The sequence below is a fragment of the Equus quagga genome, chromosome 2 (assembly GCF_021613505.1).
Source record: "Equus quagga isolate Etosha38 chromosome 2, UCLA_HA_Equagga_1.0, whole genome shotgun sequence".
Lineage (NCBI taxonomy): Eukaryota > Metazoa > Chordata > Mammalia > Perissodactyla > Equidae > Equus > Equus quagga.
The window spans coordinates 103,933,269-103,956,827 of record NC_060268.1 but is presented as its reverse complement, the minus strand read 5'-3'; the positions used below and the strand labels follow the sequence as shown (position 1 = coordinate 103,956,827).

The 23,559-nt window shown below is 48.7% G+C and overlaps 1 protein-coding gene across 6 annotated transcripts in view; it reads right to left on the bottom strand.

Moving 5' to 3' along the window:
• WDFY4 (WDFY family member 4) overlaps nucleotides 1–23,559 on the bottom strand; it is a 301,611-nt gene that overhangs the window by 139,529 nt on the left and 138,523 nt on the right. For all 6 annotated transcript variants that reach the window (XM_046655140.1, XM_046655145.1, XM_046655141.1 and 3 more), the window contains 8 exons: nucleotides 23,289–23,453; nucleotides 20,297–20,500; nucleotides 19,464–19,578; nucleotides 18,038–18,195; nucleotides 14,967–15,205; nucleotides 13,005–13,126; nucleotides 11,279–11,464; nucleotides 9,926–10,062 (listed from right to left, as the gene is read on the bottom strand). In XM_046655140.1, coding sequence (XP_046511096.1) covers nucleotides 9,926–10,062; nucleotides 11,279–11,464; nucleotides 13,005–13,126; nucleotides 14,967–15,205; nucleotides 18,038–18,195; nucleotides 19,464–19,578; nucleotides 20,297–20,500; nucleotides 23,289–23,453 — 1,326 coding nt within the window. The remainder of the gene's footprint in view (nucleotides 1–9,925; nucleotides 10,063–11,278; nucleotides 11,465–13,004; nucleotides 13,127–14,966; nucleotides 15,206–18,037; nucleotides 18,196–19,463; nucleotides 19,579–20,296; nucleotides 20,501–23,288; nucleotides 23,454–23,559) is intronic.

Sequence of the window (23,559 nt, the reverse complement as noted above, 5' to 3'; positions counted from 1 at the left end):
TGCCTTTCAATGGGCAGTGGGCGTGACCTCACGCTGAGAAGCTTCCATTGATTCGTGGAACGTGCATAACCTCAGTGCCTGCTCTTCGGAGAGATTTCAAGCTATCATCTTGCCACCAAAAGCAAAACAACTTTAACTCCACTTCTTGGGAGGCTGAACGGCCAAAAGGTGCTCACAGAGGTGACTGTGGGAAAGCCCATGGCAGCATGGCACTTTGTGGAGCACAGTGATGGAGCCATCTCCTAGCGCCAGTTAGAGACGAGGCAGTGTGTGACTAGCAGGAGGCAGGACCACAAGCCACCATGGACTGAAGTGAGTTACTATCAGTATAGATGATTCATTTATTGTGTGGACTTCGCATTCTTAGGAAGTCTTGATATAGTAGACTATGCTTTAAGATACGTTTGAAAAATAAACAGTCAAAAGGAAAATTCTGGTAGAGAAAATTCTATCTATTAGGTGAGGCAGGTGCTCACGGGACATTAGGAGAAGGGCACCATCACTCGATTTCAGCAGTGGGATCTCTTGGTGAGGCCAGGGTCTCTGCTAGCCTAGGTCCTGTCCTTTGCAGGAATTAGAAAAAGGAGACCCCTCTAGATGAAAAAATGAGAAGGGGACACCTTTCTTTGGAGGGATGTAGACCACACCACAGCTCACAGCTTGCTAGCAGAGCTGGGACAGAACTCAGGGCCCGCTCCCCAAACTGCCCAGCTCTGTGTGGAGCCCTGGTCCTGCCTGGTCAGCTTCCTCGCTGCCAACAGTCACTGTGCAATGACATCTGTCCCCTGCCCACCCCAAGAGACCAGCCTCTCTCTGCTTAGACTATGGGGATGTCTGCACCCACAGTGATGAGCAGTTAATGCTTCAGCTGGTTCTACTCATGGCCAAGCCCTGACATGGATCCTTGCAAGAGGACAAGGGACAGTCTCTCTTGGGCCACTGTATTCTTTCTGCCTTTATCTGAGATCTTCTTCACACAAAACTGAGGGGCCTGGATCCAGCACCACCTAAACCCACCCCTGGAAAGATCATCTGAGAAGTGATGGAGGAGGTTTGACATCACCAGTGGAGCCTTTTCCTCCTCACTGAACAGGTGACATCACCTCGATGCTCAAACTGCCCCGTGTCTTCATGCGAGAAGGTGGTGGAGGTGGGGACCATGTCCACGGAGCTCTCACAGTAAATTGTAAGCTTTAGTCAAAAACAGGCATTCCAGGATTCCATCAGAATTGTTTAAAGAATGAAAATTGTGGGGCTTTGAGCCTGGGGGCTTCTGTCTTGGCGGCTTTTCCAGCAGATTTCTGGGGACTTTGTGACGTTTCAGGAAGGGTCCTAATCGGATGAGGTGTATTTAGCACCACAACATGCTCATTCCAATTATAATATTTCACCAGAAGCCAAGGGGCTGCCCTGAAAAAGCAGAAAAATGGGAACTCGCAACCAAGGATGGCTGGACCACCAGCTTGATCTGCGCATCTTCTCTCATTCCTATGTATGCAGGGGCATGCGTGTCACCTGCCCTCAGCAAGTCACTGGTTATAGTCCCCAAACCTCACCTGACAAGGATGCATTGAAAGATTTGAGCTAAAATGCCTATAAAGGGCAAACTCAACTAGAGAATTTAAGTTACAGAAAGTTTTCAGAAAAAAAATCAGCTGTGATATTTTTAAACGCAAAGGACAGAGACATAAATAAACTTATTAAATAAAATGATTGAATAAGGACAAAAGCACAAGGCACAGGAGCAACTCAATCACCAGACCCTGTGTCATATAGTACTATAACCACACAATGACCCAAACACTGAACAACAGAACGGCACCTTTAATACGTACTATTAATAGCAAAATGTCTGCCTTTATTGAAGAAAAGAACAAAAGCTATGTTGCTCTAAGCAGTTTTGAAATGAATATCCGATTCAAAACTTCCCCTGTGCATACAATCGCATGCTAATTTACATTTTAATTACTTCCTAAGAAATCAAAAGCGTTTGTTGACAGTAGAACATAATGTCAACTTCATGGTGCACTGTTGGTGGACGCTTAATGAACTTAATTAGATGATTAGTGATGTTAATTATCCTTCTATTATGAAGATAAAGATGTCTCACACAGGAAGCACTTGGTAAAGAAACATCATTAAAGGTATCAGTGTTTACTTTCTTCATTTACTTCTATTTTTCAAACTCCTGTAACAAGGACTTGTGATAGACTAGTGACATTTACGATTTCCTTAAAATGGAAAAGGAAAAGCCACTGTCTCCATCAGCCCGTCTTTGTTCCTCCCCCTCATTCTGGATACTGATGCTGTGTTGGTGATGCTCTGCTTTTTCAAATCCTCTGCTGTCAGGACCTATTGACCGTGATGTGATGGGTGGGTTCTAACATCAATTGTTTGCAGAATGGGATGTGTGAGTGTGTGTGTGTGTGTGTGTGTGCATGCATGCGTGTGTGTGAGTCAAGAGAAGAGAGGAAATGAGAGAGAGGGCCCTGTTGAGTGCCCGTACCACTGGAAGAACACCTAAAGGGCTAATTTAACCCCTCCCCATTGCCCAGGCCTGGCTGCATTTCCATAACCCTATAATGCTACGTCCCCAGCTCTGTCACCAGGACGCTGTGCTGCAGTGGGAAGGTCCATTCTGGGTGCGGTGTTGGAATAAAGGTGCCCACAAGACCAAGTCTACAACACCTGCCACAGAGTCTTCACTTTCAGTTGCAGTGAGAAAGGAATCCTCAGAGGTTTAAGAAATAAGGCACTGGACTTCATCATTTTTCTCTTTCTTGCCCCTGAATACCAACCACCATAACCAGAGGGTAAGGAAGTCCTTTCTGGAAATAATCTTAGTCCAGACATACCCTGAAGAGCTCTAAGTCCAGGCTGGGGAAAGTGGCATTATTTTTAGGGTCAGTATCTCTGGAAAAGCATCAAGGGAAAATAAGTCATTGGCAGCCTTTCTCACCACAATTAAGAAAACCAAGACTCCATTTAGCAGAAGGTCTTAGTAACAGTGCTCACATCAGTGGGGCAATTTATACTTTTCAAAGTCTTTTTAAAAAAAATCATTCTCTCATTTGTTTCTGAGTGGTTTTATTCCTCTAACAATAGTTTCATTTAATTACTTGCTCACAAGACTTTTCCCACCACCGAACACAACTGGGTTTTCCAACAACACAGCATTGTAATTTTTCGTGAAGTCCATGATGTGAGGTTTTCTGAATTGCTCTTCTCTTTTCTATGGTTTTCAATGGTTTTGTCCCTCCAGCCCCCTCTTTTCCTGATGTGCTGACACAGGCTGTCTTTCTGTCCTTCTGCCACACCAATGAGAAAGCATCGTCAAAATCTCAGCTCTCTCTAGTTCCTCTTGCCCCTTCAATTTTAGAAGCCTTCATGTGTCTTAATCTTCCCCCAAATTTAGGCCACCTGCTTCCAAACATCTCTTTTACAGGCATATTCATCTCCTGGAAAAGTCCTTTCTCTCTTGCCCACAAACATCATGTTGAATTTACAAGTTTAAGCAAAAATAGTTCATGTAACAATCTTCTGAATTTCAGATTTTTTAAATTTCCTGCAACCTCTTAAAGATCTTTGACTTTAACTCTTTTATATAGAACATCTCTGGGAATTCTAACTTCTGTTGTCAGAGTTGCATTTTGACTTCCTCAGCTGTCACGTCGACACTACCACTTACTTCCCCTCATTTCAAAGTTCATTCCTTTCCATTTTCAAAAATCTCTTCTCAGCCCTGGGGCTCTCCTGACACGAGCCTTTTTCTTGGCTGAGTGAAAACTGAGGCTCCCATCTCAAGGGCCCTTTACCCCCTGAGCACGGAAGTGCCAAAGGCCCAAATGTGAAAGCGTGTCCTCGTCAGACCACGCCCTCCTTCCTCAAACAGGCAGGAGGGTCTCTGAGGCTCCCCGTGCCTTCAACCTCAGCAAGACTGAAATCTCTCAACAAACGCGCCAGAAAGTAGGACCAAGAGCTGCTTGATCTTTCCCACCGTGAACACTGACGCCTTTCAATTCTGCATACTGGCCTCCTCTTCTGCAGTTTTTATTTGGGCTTCCTGACTTCTTTAAAGGGAAAATAAGTATACAGAAACATTTATGCATGAAATGATATGATGTCTGGGGTGTTGCTTCCAAATTATTCCATGCAGGGAAGAAAGTGGGTAGTAATAGAGATGAGATGAGATTGGCCATGAGTTGAAAACTGTGCAAATTAAGTGATGGATAGATACATGGGGATTCATTTCATTATCTTCTCTACTTCTGTAGATGTTTGAAATTTTCCACAATGATTTCTAAAAGAGAGAATGGGTGAAGTGCTCAGAGTGGACGATCAAAAATGTCATTTCCCTTGCTGGGGACCTGAGCCAGGGCTGCCTTTAATGCAGCTGTCACCACATTGCTGGTCTCAGCCAGCATCTCATCCTCTGTCAAGGGCAGGACTGCTCTGTGGCTGGGAGTGGAGGCAGTGGGCCTGGGCACACATTTGGGGAAATAGCTGATGGCAGGTCCATAGTTACCCTGGTCACGCAAGTGTCCCGTCTCTGAGATCTCAAGGCCCCCAGCTGTGGGCACTGCTGGTCTTACAGGAGGCCCTGGTGCGTCTGGGTGGACAGGGGGCTTGCCCACAGGGCAGCCTTGACAAGACCCCAGGGGCCTTGGAACAAATGTCCAGTGCTTTCATGTCCTTGCCAGGGCAGACACAGACTCCCTGCAAAAAGCTTGTCTTTGGCGTCTTAGCAACTGCAGTGTGCCACCCTCTGGCTCTTGGTACCTTCTCATCCCCTTCTGTTAAATTTCACAGCGCCCTCGATTCCCTTCACAGGCCGCTTCAACTTTCTAATATACGGCTTTGAAAACAGCAACTGGAAGCTTGCTCAGCAATCTCCAAAAGCCACGGAAATGTGGTAGACACAGCCCAGCCCTGCCCCACAGGACCTTACTCCTCTCTAAACCCCCTAAACAGTGATCAGGTGAGGCCCACCTGGCCCCAGCATGGGACCGCTGTCCACACGTGTACAGTGGATCTCAGGAGGAAAGTGGGGTGAAATCCAGCTCACACTTTGCTAAAGGAGACACAGCTCAGGTGGCTGTGCCCATCCAGAGGGCTCCACCCCTTGATAGCCTAGAAGTGGCCCCGCTGTGCTCATCTCAGTCTCAGTGAAACAGAACTCTCCGATGTGCTCTTTGCTTTCCACCGCTCCCAGCACTGCCACTGCAGCCCCCAGCATCTGTTACCTGAACGACGCTGCCGCTCCCAGCCCGGCCCCTCCCTTAGGGCCTGACCTCCAGTCCAACCTGTACAAACAGGTGAGCAGTACAAGCTCCCTGCCTAACCCCAACCTGGCCTCCGTGCCCGTTCTGCCACCTGCAACGCCCCCTGTTGTCCTCTGCTCACGGCCTCCCACACTCTCATCCTCCCGCCCCTTCCCATCCGGCCCCCAGCTCCCGTGTCTCGGTCACCCATTTTCAGTTTGTTAATGCTTTAAAAAAAAAAAAAAAAGAATAACACACTACGTACTTTGGAATAATTCTGGATTTGCGGAAAAGTTATAAAGGTAGCACAGAGTTCCCATCACCCTGTCACCTGGTTTACTGTGATGTTAACATCCTACATTGTCATGCTGTGTCTGTCAAAACTAAGACACCAACCTTGGTTGTCGATGTTTTTTTTCAACTTCTTTTTAAACAAGAAAGCCTGAAATTGAGCAGGTGAGCAAAGCCGTGCCCACTGCCATAAAGACGAGCGGCCAGCCAGAGGATGCTCTCCGGATTTCTCCAAGCTGAGGGTGGACATGATCCAGAGGCTTCCAGAACATCCTCACTGGCCTTTGGTGGCCTCAAGGGAGCCCAAGGTCCCAGCCTCTGATGACAGGCTGACACCCACAGCCTTCACCCCAGTGGAACCCATGACTTTACAATTTGGTTCCAGAAGGGACTTTGATGGGGATCAGGGGGAGAAAAAGAAGAAATAACTTCTATCATATCAGCCCTGCCTCAAAGTTCGGCTCACCTGCCAAGAAGAAAACATTTCTACGGAAAATAAAAATGGGTAAGAGGAATTAGGGCTCATACATCGTATGTCTCACTCTTAGGAACAATTTACCAGTGCTGCAGAGCTGTCAGCCGCTGACGTGATAAGGAATAACACCACATGAATAATGTTCCCTCCACAACCAACTCCTTTAATTACAAGCCTCTTCTTTCCAGAAGAGAGACAGAAGATGCGAAAACACCAATTTCATGCACTTGTGCCTGAATAATGTCTCTGCGCTGCTTTTTCCAGATGGCGACCTTCTCACTGGAGGAACTAATGATGTGGGCATATTTAGGGAAAAACCAATAACGGAGTCTTTAACCTTCAACAACAAAAAGCGTGTTGTACAAAATGTTCCTTGGGATGCATTAGAAAATATCAATTACATTGCTCGCTGAGGTGTAATCAGCCGTAATAATCAAAATTAATTTTTAAAAATAATTAAACAGACCCCAGGGCAAATAGCTGATGCTCTTCTCCTATGACATCACAGCATACATATGTACCTGAGAAGTTGTGCCTTCTGTTAGCAACAAAGGCATCTCGTGAGGATGAGTAATGGATGCGGGGTCTGAAGGCTGGTGGGTTTCATCCTGGCAAAAGGATGGGGTGCTCCGTGCAATTCCCTACACGTTCTTTAAGAGCCTTCTATGCACCGGGCGCTGTGCCCAGCCCAGACTGAGTTCCTGGTATAGGATCTCTGAAGCAAAGACGCAGTTAATTTTTAAAATAAAAACATAGTCCACTTTGTTTCAAAGATTATTTGTCTTAAAAAATTCCACAAGATATTATGAGCTGTAGAAAGGATAAATAAATCAGGTTGAAGGTAAAATGGGGCTCAACAGGAGAGAAGCAGCCAGAGAGGTGTGTGTGCACGTATGTGTGTATGCATGTTTTGCAGAAATTTATCCCACCGGGTCTGTGCAGTTACAAGAATTGGGCCACACTTATCTCTCTGGGCTTCTGAGTGCAAGATCAAAGAGGAAAGCAAAACAGTGACAGTCCTCCTCTTCGTGAGTTGCTGTGGAAAAGCACAGTTCTTCCTGGGGCCAACAGCTGAGGGAGATGTCCCCTGGGTAGCCCCTGGGGCTACCCTCTCTCTACTCAGTCCAGCCACACTGGCCTTTGCTGCCCTAGAACACTCCAGAACATGCCTGCCTCAGTGCCTCTGCGTGACTGTCCTCTCTGCCCGATCACTCTTTCCTGGAGGGTCACAAGGCTCATGTCCTTCCTTATTTCTCTGCTCCCATGCCCCCTGATCCCCTCCATCTAACAGCCCAGCACCTCTCTTGCCACCTCTCCCACTCACCCTGCTCAATGTTTCCTCATTGCCTTTAGTACCCCTAACATTTATGAATTTATTTATATCTATCTTCACCTCCTAGAATTCAGTTTCCTTTAAAGCGAGAATATGTCGGATTTTCTCTCTTCTGTAAACTCAGTGCTTGGAGCAGGGTACAGAGTAAGCACTTAGTAAATATTTTTGGAGTAAATGAATGAATGAATAATTGATATAGAAGACAACATCTGCAGCAGCCTGCCTTCGTCAAAGACAGAGCAAGTTTCAAATATTCTTTCTTCCACATCTCTCCATGTGAGCCAAGAGCAAACTCTTACAAGCCATTTGTAAATCTACATAGCCCCACACATAGCAGTCTATTCAAGGTTCTTTCCGATCAGCTGGTTCTCAACCAATCTCTCCAGGACTCGGGGGCAACTGAGCTGTGATGACAACAGTGACCTGGCAGGGGTTGGGCACTGGCAAGAGGAGGCATCAATAGCCTGCAAGAGTTTCCATAAAATGCGTGTCCCTACACAGCATCCCAGCCGTCCCTTCCTTAGCTCTCCAGCCAGACTGACCTAATCCCAGGGGACACTGCTAACCAGGTTAAGGAGTAGAGGGGCTGGACCCCTCCTCTATAAATGGCATCATCAGGAGCAAGTGCTCAGGCACCAGAGGGGATGCTCCAGCTTCCAGGTCTCCATGCAGCTACACCACACGCAGGATGGTCCCCTTTGTGGCAGCGAGAGCTATGGGGTAAAGTGCAATCTTGCAAACTGCCTCCTATTTCGAAAGCACTTGCATTTTCCCAGCGCTCCACATGTTCTGCTGTAAACCAAGCATGCTCCCAGTTGTAAATGCAGAACACGAGGTTCTGAGAGGTTACGGAATTGCCTAAGGTCCTGCTCAGCGTTACAGAGATGGGCGAGCCCAGCTTCCCTTTGCCACTTCCCTGCTGCAGAGCCCTTGACTTTTTCTTAGATTCGGTTTCCACATCTATAAAGGGGGCTAATAATAGCTGTGTGATGTGGCTATTAGGACATCTACAGCAGTTAATCACTCAGTAAGCCAGGGAGTCTGTCGACAGACTTACTGAGCAGCGTCTTCCACAGCCAACGCACTGAGGACACAGCCTGCCCTCAGTTCTGAATGCCAGGTGGCCAGCCAGCCCAGTTGAGCTCATTTCCTGTCTTCCCTTCTATGTTTGGGCTCTTTCTCCCTATATCCTGAAGCCCATTGTTCCCGAAGCTTGGGAAGAAGGAGGTCTCCTTCCCCCAGCTGGCTGGCAGCTGCAGGCAGCCTTTCCTTCTCTTCTCCCCAGCATCTGGTGACTGTGCCCTTCCCCAGTGGACAACAGACCCATGGGGACAGCAGAGCCTAGATTCTGAGCTGGTGGAATTTGGGGTCCACCTCACTTTCCAAAGTCACATGGGCAGAGAACACAAGTTGTACAATGTGTCTATCAACCATCTACTCCACGTCCCTGGGGAGCCCCTTCCCACAGTTTCCCACAGTTATTTGCCCCTCTGAGGAGGAGAAGAGATAAAGACTCAGGGACGTTAAGTAAATTGCCCGAGGTCTCCTAACCTTAAGACCATGTCCATTCAACGACCAGAGTCTGCTTCTGAAGATGTCAGTGATCCCAGCATTAGCATATGTGACATACTGTTTTTCCCAGAAAGATCCTCCCATATTTCCAGCCCCACATGCTCTCGCAGAACCTTGCGACTTCCCCAGCAGGTGGTAGAGTCTATTTCTCTCCCCTTGAACCTGGGCAGAACTTTGTGCCTGTCTCACCCAAAGGAAGGCAGCAGATATGATGCTGCGTGGCTTCTGAAGCTAGGTCACGGAAGGCCACATGGCTTCCTCCCGGCTCTCTCTGTCTCTGTCTCTCTCCTTCCTCCTCCCTACGGAAATCAGCCCTCGAAACCCAGCCATCAGCTTGTAAAGAAGCCCAAGACACAGGGAGAAGCTGTGTTTCAGCCAATTGTCTCAGCTAAGGTCTCAGATTAAAACCAGCAGCCAGCGCCAGATGTGTGAGTAAATGAGCCTGGCCAAGGCCCTGGGCAGGGGGGAGGAGAGACACCCCCGCCCACCCCTGCTGTGCTCCAGACTCCTTATCGCAGCGCCCACAGTCACAAAAAATCACTGTTGGTGCCACTGAGTTGTAGGATGGTGGGTTACGCAGCTTTAGAGAAATGGACTGGGAAACCCCAAGGCTCAGCCCCACATAGTCAAGAGGACCCATCACCATGTCTCCTGGCAACAGGACCAACGTTTCTGTGCCCACTCCTGCTGGACTGTGGGCTGGTGCTCTCTGAGCACAGCTGACACTAGAGAGAAGGGGAATGAGGATAGGTTTGGTTTTTAATGCCATAAGGAACCCCTGCTCTTGGCACTTAAGGGAAGCCCATCTTCACTTCGAGTTAAACCAGACCAAGGCCTCGCTCCCCTAGGTGTCGCCTCAGCTGGGAGGCCACACGCATACTGGTACCCACTCAGAAAGCGGAAGTAGATTGCGTCCAGCGACAGCAGAGAGAGAACGTGACTCACAGGTTTGAAGCAAATGGCTGATGCTAAGGAAAAGGGGTCGGGCCTCACCTCTGTCTTGCACTCAGGGTCCTTGGTCTGCCTCCCGGGCATCAGCCTCATGGCTGAGGACAAGCTTCCACTCCACGAAGTGACTTTGCTGTGGTGTCCGACATTGGAGCGACTGGCCAGCGACTTCTTCTCAGATGCTGAAGACGAGGAGACAAAGATTGTCAGAGGTGAAGTCGAAAGGAGGACACTATTCCTACAGCTGGCTTGGCTTTCAGTCGGCCCGCCAGGGGCATGAGCCCAGTGTGCCTGCCTCCAATAAGGGAAAGAGCCCAGGCTATAAGCTTATACTGCCATATTCTAGCTAAGAAATACAATGTGGGCTTGGGGGACTCCAAGCTCCACAGCTCACTGACTCAAAGTGAGATGTTGGACAAGTTAGCTAACATTCCTGAGCCTCAGTGTTCTCATCCTGTAGAATGGGGCTAATGCTATCTAACCTCACTGTGGTGTCACGAAGAGTAAATGAGACTATGTGTTTAACACACTGGCCCTGGAATACATAAAGTTTTCAATATGGTTGTTGGCAAAAAGAGAGCCATTTGTAAACTTTAACATTCATGTCACCATTTTATGGGTGAGTATATATACTCATGGATACATATGTCCCATTTTATTGCACTTTTCCCTGAAATGGAATCTGACATTTTGACTTCAAATTATACGTGTTTGCACATAGGTACATATATATTTGCCAGGGCTAATTTGGAAAGCCAGTGAAATAAAGGTTCTACACTACTGGGTGGTCTGGGATGATACACATGGAAATAACTAACTCAAATCATTGTGAATTTTGTTGTGCTGAAAGACTTAAAACAAGCATATGAGCCATAATTTGAGAGCAAGGTCCTCTTTAAAAACAAAATTGAAACCTCATTCCTACAACTGCATTGACTAATATGAGGGTGAAATTTTGAGTCTGGTAGAATGCAAGGGACGTTAATATCTTTGGGATGAAGACTTTCACCTGGAACATGAAGAACCTGAGGCTCCAGGGCACTGCACGACTTGGTGCAAGATTTGAAAGCAGGCAGGAACATATCAGGGCAGAACCTAGAACCCTGAGCTCCAGAGCCCAAGCTAGAGCTCTGACATGGTGGCCCTTCCCTTTAAAAGATGACCAGAATCTGCTTGCTTGGTTGGCACTTCTGGCCTTCCTTTCACCCAAGATGCAAAGCACCATTCATTCTTTGTGAGCAAAGATGCATGAGATTTCAGTCTCGTAAACCCCACCCACCAAAGGGACAAGAGAGAAGGTCCGGGTAGAAAAGGCTCTGGGCCCTGAGTGGAACCTTGGAGAAGTCTGGATCTATGAGACCCAGAAATTCCACTCCCTGGGGCCCAGTAGACAGAGACCTAAGTAATGTTGCCAGGCCTTGAGCATTGTCTCCTCCCAGAGTGGGGTGACCTCTTCGATCTTCACTTTGTTCTCTCCGGGTTTCACAGAGAGATCAATCTTGAAGGTGTCCTCTAGTTCCTGCCGCCTCTGTGCCACGAGCTGCTGCCAGAGAGTCCGCACCGTCTTTTGGATGTTGTGCTGGACTAACAGAGAGAGCATATCACACAATCAGATGGCCTTAGTGTCTCTCTCAGAGATGACCAGGAGATGGCATATCATGGTTGATCTTAATCGCATCCTTCTTGAACAGCATTCCAGCTTAGCAAGCTCCAGCCAGATAGCAGTCATTACAGAGAGCCACAGGACCGATGTCAATGCTAACAACATCCACATGAGCTGGGCTTTCTCCTGCTTCCACCACTGAGTCCTGCCTGCCTCACATGTCCAGAGCTGGGGAATTTGATTGATGGGCTCAGAAAGTCTCTGTCTCCCACCCTCCAGTACTCTTAGATATCAAATAGAGATACCTGTGTGAGCTCTAGGGAAGCAAATAGCTGCCCCAAAACAGCTCCTATCAACCTTACATTTTACATTATCCCCTCAGGGGAATGGACACCAAACCCAAGACTGTGCCTGGGGGCCCAGGACCCAAGCTGGTCCCCTTTCCTGGCACTGAATCATGCTTCCCCCGACCCTCCCACCTCAGTATCCTGGATTTTCCCAGATGTAGAAATATCTACCAAGCCAATTCTTCCTGCTATGCCACACAACTATAATCCCCTGAACAGTGCCTAAATTCCCTCTGATCTTGGACCACTGGGTGCCCCCTCTGGCACTAGCCTCTTCAGTCTGTTCTTCTCAGTGTAGGGGGATGGATGTTGCTCAGTCCACTCTCCTAGCCAAGTTCCAAAATGCAACGGTTCATGTTGAAAGAACACTGTGTCAGAGGAAACTTTAAACTTGTAAGATGTTTGAGAATTGGCTCTGGGCACCTATCTAATCAGAAAACAGAGGCCCTTAGGTCTACCATCTGGTATCACAAGATACCATACGGTAAGTGGCATAGTCAGTAACCAATGTGGTGGAAGAAAGTCTGCTGAAGCTTCCTGGATCAAAAGGGAGGAATCTCTCAAACACATGGATCTGGCTGCTATTTTTTTTTTTTTACGAATTGCCAATCCCTTTAACTTGATTTGATATTAGTAAATCCAAGAATAAACTCTGTTAAGCCAAAATCTCATAGAAGTAATGAATTTGTTTTCTAGGAAAGAAAACTGAGAGACAGCGAGGTAATGGCTTGAACCAGGTGAGATACATGCCAGTTTCCATCTCTAGTGGTCTAAGGGAAAATTCAAGTGACCACCTGAGAATTGAAATTAACTTACAGTGAGGTCCTCTGGGATTTTAGTAAGGACACTAAGTTCTTAGTCTAATCAAGTCAAGTCCCACAAAGCTTTCTCTTCATCTTTCCATCCATCCATCCATCCATCCATCCATCCATCCATCCATCATTCCATTCCATTTCTAATACACAAAGCCCATTCCAATTTTCTTCTCTATCAGGTTACCTTGCTGTGCTACTACATTGTCTGAGATTTCCAAGGACCTCTTCTGGCCTTTAAGAATCTCCTTAGTAGTATTTGGTTCCTTATCTAGGGAAGAATAAACTGAAAAATGCAACCCTAGCAGTTACCACTATCCTTCTATGCCCCGCCCCCAAAAGAAACAACAAATAAAATGTACCATCACTCAGACTTGGGAAGTCTTCCCCTCTTTTTTCTCCTCCTTCTTCATTTGGAGAAAGAAAGACTTGATGATAAGGAGTCATTCTAGGCTTCGGTTCCAAACCAAATCCTTCTGGATAACTAAGAGACAAGAGATTTTTCACTATAAACTCAGTTTCTTTGGGATTATTCCATTGTTCTTTATTACAAAGAATCATCCTTCAAACTCAGTACATATTGATATGGAAAAACTTGTCTAATCAAGTTAAAGCAAACATGTTATGATAACTTCCATGACAGATACTGTACAACAGCATTCTGGAAAATAGGAAGAACACCTTCTTTTTATTCCCATCTTATTAAATTCAATTCAGAATCCCCACAGGCCCCCTGAACCCTCTCCTGATTTCCCCACCATCAAAACTGGTCATTGCTTTTTGCAGACTCCCAAAGCATTGAAATCTGCCTGTGTTTGGCACTGATCTCATTCTGCTTGGAATGGGACCAACGCTAGCTTCATGGGCCCATGATCTGTGCACTTGTACAGGGCCCAGACTCAGAAGGGCCCCAGGCTTGGGCTCTTTTGTTACCCTCTTGAAATTCTTGGTAATTTTTGAATGAGACCCTCATTCGTATTTTGTGGAGACCCCAAACATCATGTAGCTGGTTCTAAGTTGGGTGCAGTGGTTTACATATTAGGTCCCCCCAGAACCGTGCACTCCAGGGCCCCTAGTCATGTGAATGTCCATGTGCCCTCTTCGATGGACCCCTCAGCCAACCCAGCAGAATATACACTCAGTACATGTTTGTGGATTGAACCAAAAATGACAAACAAGGAAATGAAAAAATACCAGCCTATGAGAATGTCCATTCTTGAAATTTCTAGAACAAAGTCCCTTTGGATGTTGGAGCCCATTTTGCTAAATAGAGGAATCTGAGGAGGGTGGAACGTCAAGCGCACAAACCAGCTGGCATTTCGCTCTTCTTACCTATGCTTCCTGTATGGATAGGGTCTAATTCTTGAAGTACAGAAAAGGAAGAAGAACCTCCTTAATTTAATCCGTACACTGAAAATGGATTCTTTTATTTCAAACAAATAAAAAGGCAAGTACCTCCTCTGGGCTAGGAGAATTTTCCAGGGCTTCCCAGAGAATTTTAAGACAAGTCAACTTCAGTGTTTTGTAATGTTCAATAGGCCACTCGACAGGATTTGGGGAATTTCTTTTTCAAGTAATCAAACATGGTTTGTACTAGGATAAATATGATCAAGAAAAAGGACAAGAGCAAAGTGTAATATCGCATAGTCCTCTCTTCCTCTACAATCAACATAGCTGCATTAATACGAGATAACAGTTGTAGGCAGTATGATGCCAAGGCCCTGGGGATGCACAATACACACACACTGCCACACAGAGAGAGAAAGTGCACATATGCAGAGAAATCTAACATATTTTCAAACCTTGGACTTTGAGAAAAGGATTTAAATAAGCTTAATTTAATTTCTTTTTACTACTGTTTCTTACACAAATGTGCTTACGGACATCATTTTATATCATAAATTTTGTATGTATTTTTTTTTTCTGCAAGCAAAATGATTCCTGGCTTTCATGATACAATTTCTTATATATTTTTCAATTCTAAGATTGCATTTATCAAATGTTAATACTTCTGAAATCTGCCTACAATATAAAATCAATATGGATACATAATGTTGGAGTCTTCTGTCGCCAAAATTAAATCAATGAGGTCTCTTACAACCTGAGAAGTGTGGAAATAAGGTCAATTATTATTTCATGATCATTCTAGATGTTCAGTCACATGGACAGGTTTGAGAACAATCTACTATGCTATCAAACATTGCATATAATTTGGATAGTCAGATAAACAACAAGATTATATCGACCTCAATCAAGGGTCCCTCTTCAGCTTTCTTTTCTGCATTGACCACTGCGGGGCACGGAAGCCAGCAAGCAGCTCTCACCTTCTCGTACTGAGCAGCAACAGACAGTGCATGAGACACAGCAGGAAGCTGGCGTTGGAATTGTAGGTGGCAAAGACAATGTCCCAGTGCTCCTGCAGAAAGCCCAGGATGCTGAGCAGGCTGAGGCATTCGGAGAGGGCCTGCTGAGGCTTGGACAGGCAGTAAAGAATGACTTTATTTAAGCTGCTGTATAACGCACTGATGACGGTGTCCCTCTGAGAAGAGGGGTTCTCGATGACCTGTGTCATAAAAGAAACACACACACACACTTGTGAACACTTCGCAATTTTAGATAATGACCCAGTTAGCAGTGGAAATGATACAATCAAAAAGTGACATCATCTAAGATTCAAATAGGACTAGTGTCACCTACCTTTGAGCTTCTATTTAAGTGAATGATCAGTAAAGACAATTCGGACATTTGGATTTACCAAAAACTTTCATAAAATAAAAGTTTACCATGACCATATTATGGAAAATAGACGTGGGGACCAGAAATTTCTGAAATACTGGTGACACGGTTGACACTCAGTTTAGAAGAACAGGCTATCAATAATGTTGAATTTTTTAAATGTGCCATTATTAATAATAATCATCATGTATAGACTGTTTACAATATTCCAGGTATCGTGCTAAGCATTTTGGCATTGATTTGCATAGATTTACATATATTGCCTCATTGAAACATTGTAACAACATCATGAAATAGACACTAAGATTATTCCTTTTTAGAGATATGGAGGCTGAGGGTCAGAGAGATTAGACGGTCAGCAAGGGTCAGACACTTGAGCCATGCTCCTAACCACCCTGTCATCAAGAGGAAGAGGGAGTCCTGTGGATTTTAGCATGTGAGAAACAGACGGGGAAGGCAGAAAGTCTTGATTTATAGCCTAAACACTGACTGCTCCATCCATCTGTTTGGCTTCATCACTAGTAGATAAATAAGTCCTGGAGATCTAATGCACAGCACAGTGATCACAGAAAACAGTCCTGTGTTATAAACTTCAAAGTTGCTAAGAAGCTAGATCTTAGTTATTCCCACCACAAAAAAGAAATGATAATTAAGTGACGATAGTAGTGTTAGCAAGCACTATGGTGGCGATCATATTGCAACCTATAAATGTATCAAGTCAACACATCGTGCACCTTAAACTTACATGATATTATACGCCAATTGTAGCTCAACAAAAATAAATAAAAAATTTTAAAGAGAAAAGAATTTATCGAACAAAAATTATGTGCAAAATGTTTCAGTCTGTTAGAAAGCCTATTGTGACTTCTCAATTCCTTTCTTAAGAATTTTATAGATAATGCAAGTATTTATACTAATGAAGTCAAGTTTTATTTAAATCTGCTGGAGTCTGGGGTTCATGTTTTTATCATCACCCTCTCTTGCTTGTCAGATGGGCTACATTTTTCAAACTGAGGTTAGGTGTTGTTGGAGTCACAGGCGGTGAGCAGGAGAGAAGGCAGGTGGATGTGGGCAGAACTGAGAGTCTGTGGGGCCAGCACCCCCTGAAGACACCTCAGCTCCCAGAGCACCCACTCTCTTGTGTTAGCGCTGAGTGTTTGCTTTGACTCCTGGGGAGCTGCTATGAATGTTTGTGTCTCCCCACATTCACGTGAGGAAACCTTAAGCCCCTATGTGATGGTATTTGGAGAAGGGGTCTTGTGAGATAATTAGGTCCTGAGGACGGAGACTCCACGATGGGCGAGCTCGCTTCCTGTCTCTCTCCGTCGTGTGAGGCTACAAAGAGAAGACGGCCATCTGCAACCCAGGAAGAGAGCCCTCACTGGACACCAGATCTGCTGCACCTTGATCTTGAACTTCCCAGCCTCTAGAGCTGTGAGAAATAAATGTCAGCTGTGAAGTGGCACCATCCAAGGTATTCTGATCTAGCAGCATGAACTGACTGAGACAGGAGACCAGCAGCTACTTCCCTTCTCAACACGACCTCCCAAGAACTTGATTTTAATGTCCTCAGAGCTGACAAGGGACATTCCTCCCCTCTTGGAGTTATAATCAAAGAAGCCTACGAATACATTCTTTTCAGCCTTGCCTAGAGCTGCACACAGCCAGACTGACTGTCACCCTAGGAATTGTGTTGAGGCCCAGTCCTGGGGTCTGCGGGTGACTCCACAGACAGAAGGTGCTGGGGCCCAGATGTCACTCTCCCTATGAGGCGTGACGAGCAAGGAGAGGGGCTTCCTGGAGTCCGCTGCAGAGGACACACCGACAGCTGCCGGCAGGCGTTGGCGGACGGAGACCTGAGCTTGGCAAGAGAAAATGCCTCCAGCAATCACAGTGTCCCCCTGGCTGAGGCCACCTCGGCCAGAGTGAGCTTCTCATACCGGGAGGGTCCGAGGAAAGAGTGAACGGCTGCTTGTTGGGAAAGGTTTCCAGAATGAAATGGGAGGCGAGGACCAAAAAAGTGTTCAGCTCCAGAATTTTGAGGTTGTGTGACTCTCTGTGTATGTACACGTGTACAACAAGAATGTGGACACCTGTACACACACACACACTTACATCTAAGCGTGTATCATAGGCATGCGTTTGTGTGTATGGGTATGTGTGTAGATCTATCTGAAGAGAGAGCACGTGCAAGAATAATAGACTCTTGCCTCGATTTCAGGAACGCCCAGATATGATGGAGGTGGATACTGAAGAAGAAAATGAAATAGGCCTTTTGGAGATAAAGACCTTTGTGGCCCTTTGTTGACGAGGAATAACAATAACTAACATTAAACCAACAATCACAATAAAAATGCAAAGGGGATGTGTAGGGTCTAGGAGGGGACAGAGCTCAGGTGCCAGCGTGGGGAGCTGCAGCTCCCAACAGCTGAGATGCATCTCAGGTGGCCTGAGATGAGAGCTGGGCCGGGCACCCACAGCCGCCAGGTGTTGCCTGGGCTGTAAAGGTCCTCCTTCCTCCCACCCACCTCAGGTTCTATTTCAGGAAGGACAGCAGGTCAATCTGGGCCAACTGGACGGTAGCCAGCAGTGTGTCATCCAGACACTTGGTGGGTCCGCAAGAGCACCCTTACCACCACGGCCAGCCTGGGGTTCTTACCACCATGATGTGCTCGGTGATGAAGAGAAGGATGTGTCTGGGGTCTGCTGAGAACATCCCACTATACAGCTTCTCCACCAGCTTCTGGGTGAAGTGGGAGATGTTGGTGAGTGAAGGAGCAGCAGCAGCTTCTGTGTTTGGCTGAAGCTCTTTACTGCCTGGGGACGGGGGTGGTGAGGAAACAGACAGAATCTGAGAAATCATCAGAATCTGAATGGCCTTCTCCCCACAACAGTCTCCAAGCCCCTCTTGGTAACCAAACACATCTTACTAACCTCTGTGGACCCCATTGTAACCCTCTGTATACCACATTGTTCCAAAGATGGGGTCTTATACACAGCAGATGCCCATTGAACACACACATTCATTCAGAGTAAATTGATTTTGAACAATCTGGTCAGTGATATAAACCAAGTGGGGAGAAGGCAAGCGAGGGGCAGCATTTCTTCCAGTGGCCGTTTGGAAGGAGGGCAGAGGAGAACTTAAGGCATAGGGTAAATGGGAAGGCTGTCGTGGTGACCCTAGGATGGCTGCCACATGGGGCAGAGGATAAAGCTGTGATATCGATCGTCTGCTGTGCACACTGAGCCACTGTGCTCAGACGGGGATGCGATGACCTCAGCTAAGCCTTACAACAACCCTCCAAGTTAGCCACGGTTGTCGTCCTCACTCACAGCTCAGGCACCTGCCAGAGTCACACCGCTGTCCAGTGACAGAGCCAAGATTGGACGTGGGACCACCGAGCTCACGCTTTTCACTGCTCTACTGTCTCCCACACTTCAGACACTCCACGAGAAGGACCACAAGTCAGGGTTTCCGCATTGAGGGGCAAGGAGGAATCCAGAAGACGAGTGACGTCACTGAGGATTCTGTGGCTCAGAAACCACAGAAAGGACTTTGTCTAATCTTGTTGGGAAGTACAGATGCCCTGGAACTAGAGGTTCTGAAGGAAGCTGCAGTCTGAATTCTTAGGGGCAACCGCAGCATCGTCCTCCAAGGTCATCTGTTTAAGGAACATCTGCTGTGCCCAGGTACAGGGACAAAAAATGAGACGCCGAGCAGAAGAACGTGAAATTCCAGCTGGCGTCTTGACTTCCCCCATGGGAAGAGGACTCAATTCGACTAAAGCTGGAGGAGAACTGATCTGAGCTCAGGGGGCAGAGGTCCCTTCTGTCTCCGAATGGCCCGAGGATGACAGAGGCGTCATGGAAAGCAGCAGCATGCCTTCCCTGGGGTCAGTGAGCTTGTGTCATGGACTCGGAGGAACAGACGTGCAGATGGAAGGCTGCTTCTCTCCGCTCCTAATCCCAGCCCTAACACTCCTCTAGGGGGCTGGGGGCAGTGGCTAGTGGGCGTGCTGGGTTTCCTGCTCTGCCATCAGCAGCTTCGTGTCATAAACAACAAGGAGCAAGCCCCCCCGACTCACCTCTGCACGCCTGCGTGTTGCCTCCGCTCATCACGTGAAATATTTCCATGGTGGAAAGCAGGACCTCAGTCTGGAAGTCTCGCTTCTGCTGGCTGGTGGCGTTGTCCGGAGAAGCCTGGAAGCACACCCATGCCTAAGACGGCAGCCGCACGGCCGTCTTGTCCACCCAGTGCCCATTGGGTCCCCTTTCTGGCCCGTGTGCTAACACCACAGATGCTGGGGGTGTGGGCTGCCAACTACCCACAGTTGCCCCTTGTCCAGGGCACTGCCCTCTGCTGCCCAAGCTGCCTCACTCAGGGAGGAATGCCTACTTCCCAGGGCGAGGAGGCAAGTAGGGGGGCCCCTGGTGAATGACCTCCTGGCAGGTGCCCCAAGGTGGGGCTGACTCTGGGATGCAGATAGCGCACCAGTGCCCCCTTAGGGCCAGGCTATGGCTGAGACCATTTCCTGGCTGGCTTCCCCCTTGTCTTCCTCGCCATCCCTTCTCTGCTTCTCCCGAGAGCACTGCCCCCAAGAAATCACTTCCACAAAATCTGTGCCTCAGGCTCTTCTTCAGAGACCTGGCTAAGACCTGCCCTTGCTCATCTGTTCTCTGCTGCTTGGAGAGTTTCGGCTCTGCCAGGGCCTGCGGTCCCCAGGCCTCCCTCCCACCACCTCGCTGCAGTCTCGGGAGACCTTCTCCAACACCGGACAGCTGGGAGACCTTCTCCACCACCGGCCAGCTGGCATCTGCAGGCTTCGGGTCTCCCTGGGCACAGCCCACCCTCGTGGTGCCCGCGCCCTCCCGGGCTGCTCCCACAGCACAAGGCCCAACGACTTCCTTTCCAACCCACCTCCAGGAGCACCTCTAGCGGCAGCCACTGCTTGGGGCTGGGAGCCGCTAGCAAAAGCTCCCTCAAGAGTCGCTGCGTGAACTCCCTCAGCTGCTTCCGGGTGGGATGAGACTCGGCAGGAGCCTGTAGACCCTCGGCAGCACTGTCGCCTTCGGCTGCAGCCCCGGGACCACTGTCGTCCTGGGAAGACTCAGGCACGGCCCCCTCAAAGACAAGAGAGCCCCAGCGTGAGTGGCCTTCCCTGCTCTTTCAGCCGCAGCGCTCTTTTGGGTCCACCTTTGAGGTGTGCACGGGCGGGATTCTCATCACACGCATTAACATGGAAGGAAACTGAGGCTCCCAGGAGGTGGGCGACTTGCCCAGAGTCCCATGGCTCATAAAGCGGGCTGCTGTGGTCTGCAAACCTCAGAGGTGTGGGCAGATGTTGAGCACAGAGCAGACAGGCCTGCGGTGCTCAGCGATGAGGCCCAGGATGTGGCCTGGGCAAGTCACCTCCCTCCTTGGAGACCAGCTCCCCCCAGTCAGATGGCGATGACAGAAGGATCTCACAAACGTGTATGAGGACCCACGGAGAGAAGAGTGCACGTGGCAATAACTGGCCCTGGGATAAGGTCAAGAAAGCCGGTACCCACCTGCTGGTGTTGCCCTTGCCTTTCTGCCTGCCCCACTCTGCTGATGTTAGAAGACAGGACCCTCAGGTGAAAGGGGACAAGCAAGACTTCAGAGAACCCGGGCAGCCATGTCCTTGCAGCCTTGGCCCTCACTTCCTGTTTTCATATTGATAAAAACACTGGGGGACAAATGAGACCGGGGTCATTAGCCCAGAGACGTCCAGGAGGAGAGGGAGATGCTGGGAGGCCGAATGACACGCCCAAGGACACGCGGCCGGGGCCTCCGGACTCCAGGCCTGCAAACTGTTCATGTGCATTCATCTGTCGGCGCCTCCCTTTGCTCATTCATAAAATTAATGCAGCCGTTCTTAATTAAGCCATAAAATGAATTTAATGGCACCTAGGGAGGTGGTGACTGCATTAATTAGCTCCATGCGGCCTTGGCTGGAAAGATGCCATATAAATTCACAGCAAATAGAAGGCTTTTGGCCACCAGCCTTCGGTGTGAACACAGTCTATCACATTTTCTGGGAGCAAAGGCCTTTTGGAGCTGAGCTGACTGGCAGCCAGGAGGAGGCAAGCAGGTGTGGCGATAAGGGCTTTGGAACGGGAGCCAGGAGCCCCAAGAGAGGGCCTGGCCCACCCGCAGCTCATCAGCTGGGGAGGTGACTTTGGCCCAGCCTCTCCCCCAGGCGGGAGCTTTGAGCATGGGGAGGAGGAGCCCTGGGTCAGAGTGTGCTCTGCAGCTGCTGGCGGGCAGCCGGCCGGAACCCCAGTTCAGCAGATGGCGAGGCTGGTCCCCAGCTGCAGGGGCTGAGGTGGCGATCTGGGCTGAGAATGTCAGGCCACGGACCTCAGGGCCCTGGTCCCCTCCAGAAAGCCCACTCGGAGGGATGCTGAGGGGCAGCCTATAGGATTGTCCTTCCCCCCTGCCTGGCCGGGGGGCGCCTGGCCTCCGTGTGGGGTCCCAGCCCTGACCCCTCCAGCGCTGCCCGCACTGCTTGCCTCTGCTCTTTGCTATGTCTTTTTCTTTTCATCTTACTGTCCTAGTATGTTACTTTAGTTGTTTAACCCATCGAGCCATTTTCTCTTTTGGCAAATCTTCTACTCTTTGTATTTAGTCTTTTTACCAAAGCTAATTACTCTTAAATTTCATTTGGCCGTTCAATTTTATCTTAAACTGACTGTGATGAAAAGGACACGGGCTTTGGGGTGAGAGAGTGAGGTTCAAATCTCGGGTCTGTCACTCAGGAATCACGGAAACTGGTGCGTTGCATTCTCTCAACCATCCTGTGAGACAGGCCTCACCGTGCCCCAACCCGGGGACCAGGTCAGCCGCCCTTCCCTCTCCGAATCGCACTTCTGCCTTGTCTGCCCGCCGCCACCTGCCCCGGGGGCCTGCAGGTTACGGGAAGTGGCAGGCGCAGGGCCGTTGTGGGTGTCCATACATGGAGGCCACCACCATGAACACACTTCTAGAAAAGATGAGCTGAAAGGCACGTTCGCTCGTTTATTTGGTTGTTTAGCACACAATGATGGAGCAAACAGCCTCTAAGCCTCGCCTCACCGTCGTGTGCCTTTCTGACACGCTCCTTTAGCTGCAGCTCTCGACTTGCAACAGATGTCACCCTCTCGTTCTCCCTGCCTGGCCTCAGCTTCCTACTCCACTAGGCTGGGGCGACAAGCGGACTTCCGCCCTGCCCTTTCTGCCCTCCTATACCTGCCCTTCACACGGCCCTCACCGCCTCCTCTCAGCTGCCAGATGCTCCCAGCCCACTGAGTCCCCTTGACCCGCTGGTTCTCCATCTCAAACTCACTCACAGCTCTTCCCACGGCCCCCTCCCCACCCCCACTCTCACACCTTGTCCTCAAGACCCGGCGGTCCCCCGCCCTCACAGCCTCGGCTCGGCTGGCTCTAAGCCGCGCCTGGGTGAACCCTCTGATGAAGAGGAGTCCCAGATTATGACCTTGAGACCAGGATGAGGCCCTGAGACAAAAGACAGGACCGTCTTCCAGGCCCAGCCTCCCGTGCGGGCTGCACCGGCCACAGGCTTCCTGGCATGGAATTTGCTGTTTCCCGTGATCAGTGCGTGGATATTCCACATAGAATTGGACTAGATCTACCATCAAATTTCTCATTCCTGAGATGCCTAACAACTCAAAAAATGATTGAAATCTCAGAGCTGAAAACGACCTCAAGCTGCACCTAAGCCAAGAAAAGGAAAAATTACTCACGTTGTTTACTCAATGTTTCAGCCAAATTGCCTTAAAACGTATTTTAATCTTGGGGAGTGGGGAGGAAGTTTGCCCTTCGTCCTTGGAGGAGGACAACATGACGCTCACCCCTGCTCTCACGGAGGCAGGGCGGTGGCATGTCCTACCTTGTGGCTTCCCAGGGGGAAGGTGACTGCGGCCAAGGTCTGGAGGAACTCCGGGGCCCGCCAGGCTGGGTCCTGGGGGTAGGTGCTGTGCACGAGGCCCAGGAACTGTAGCACGCTGGCCGGGAACGTCCGCTCCCAGGCGTCGTCTCCAGGACCTGTCACGGGCTGAGGGCACATTTCATGAGAGGCGGTGCAAGGGAGCACGACTGGGCTGCAAAGGAGCCAGAGGGTTTGAAATCTGGGGGGAAGACCTCATTTCTGAGACTCTCAA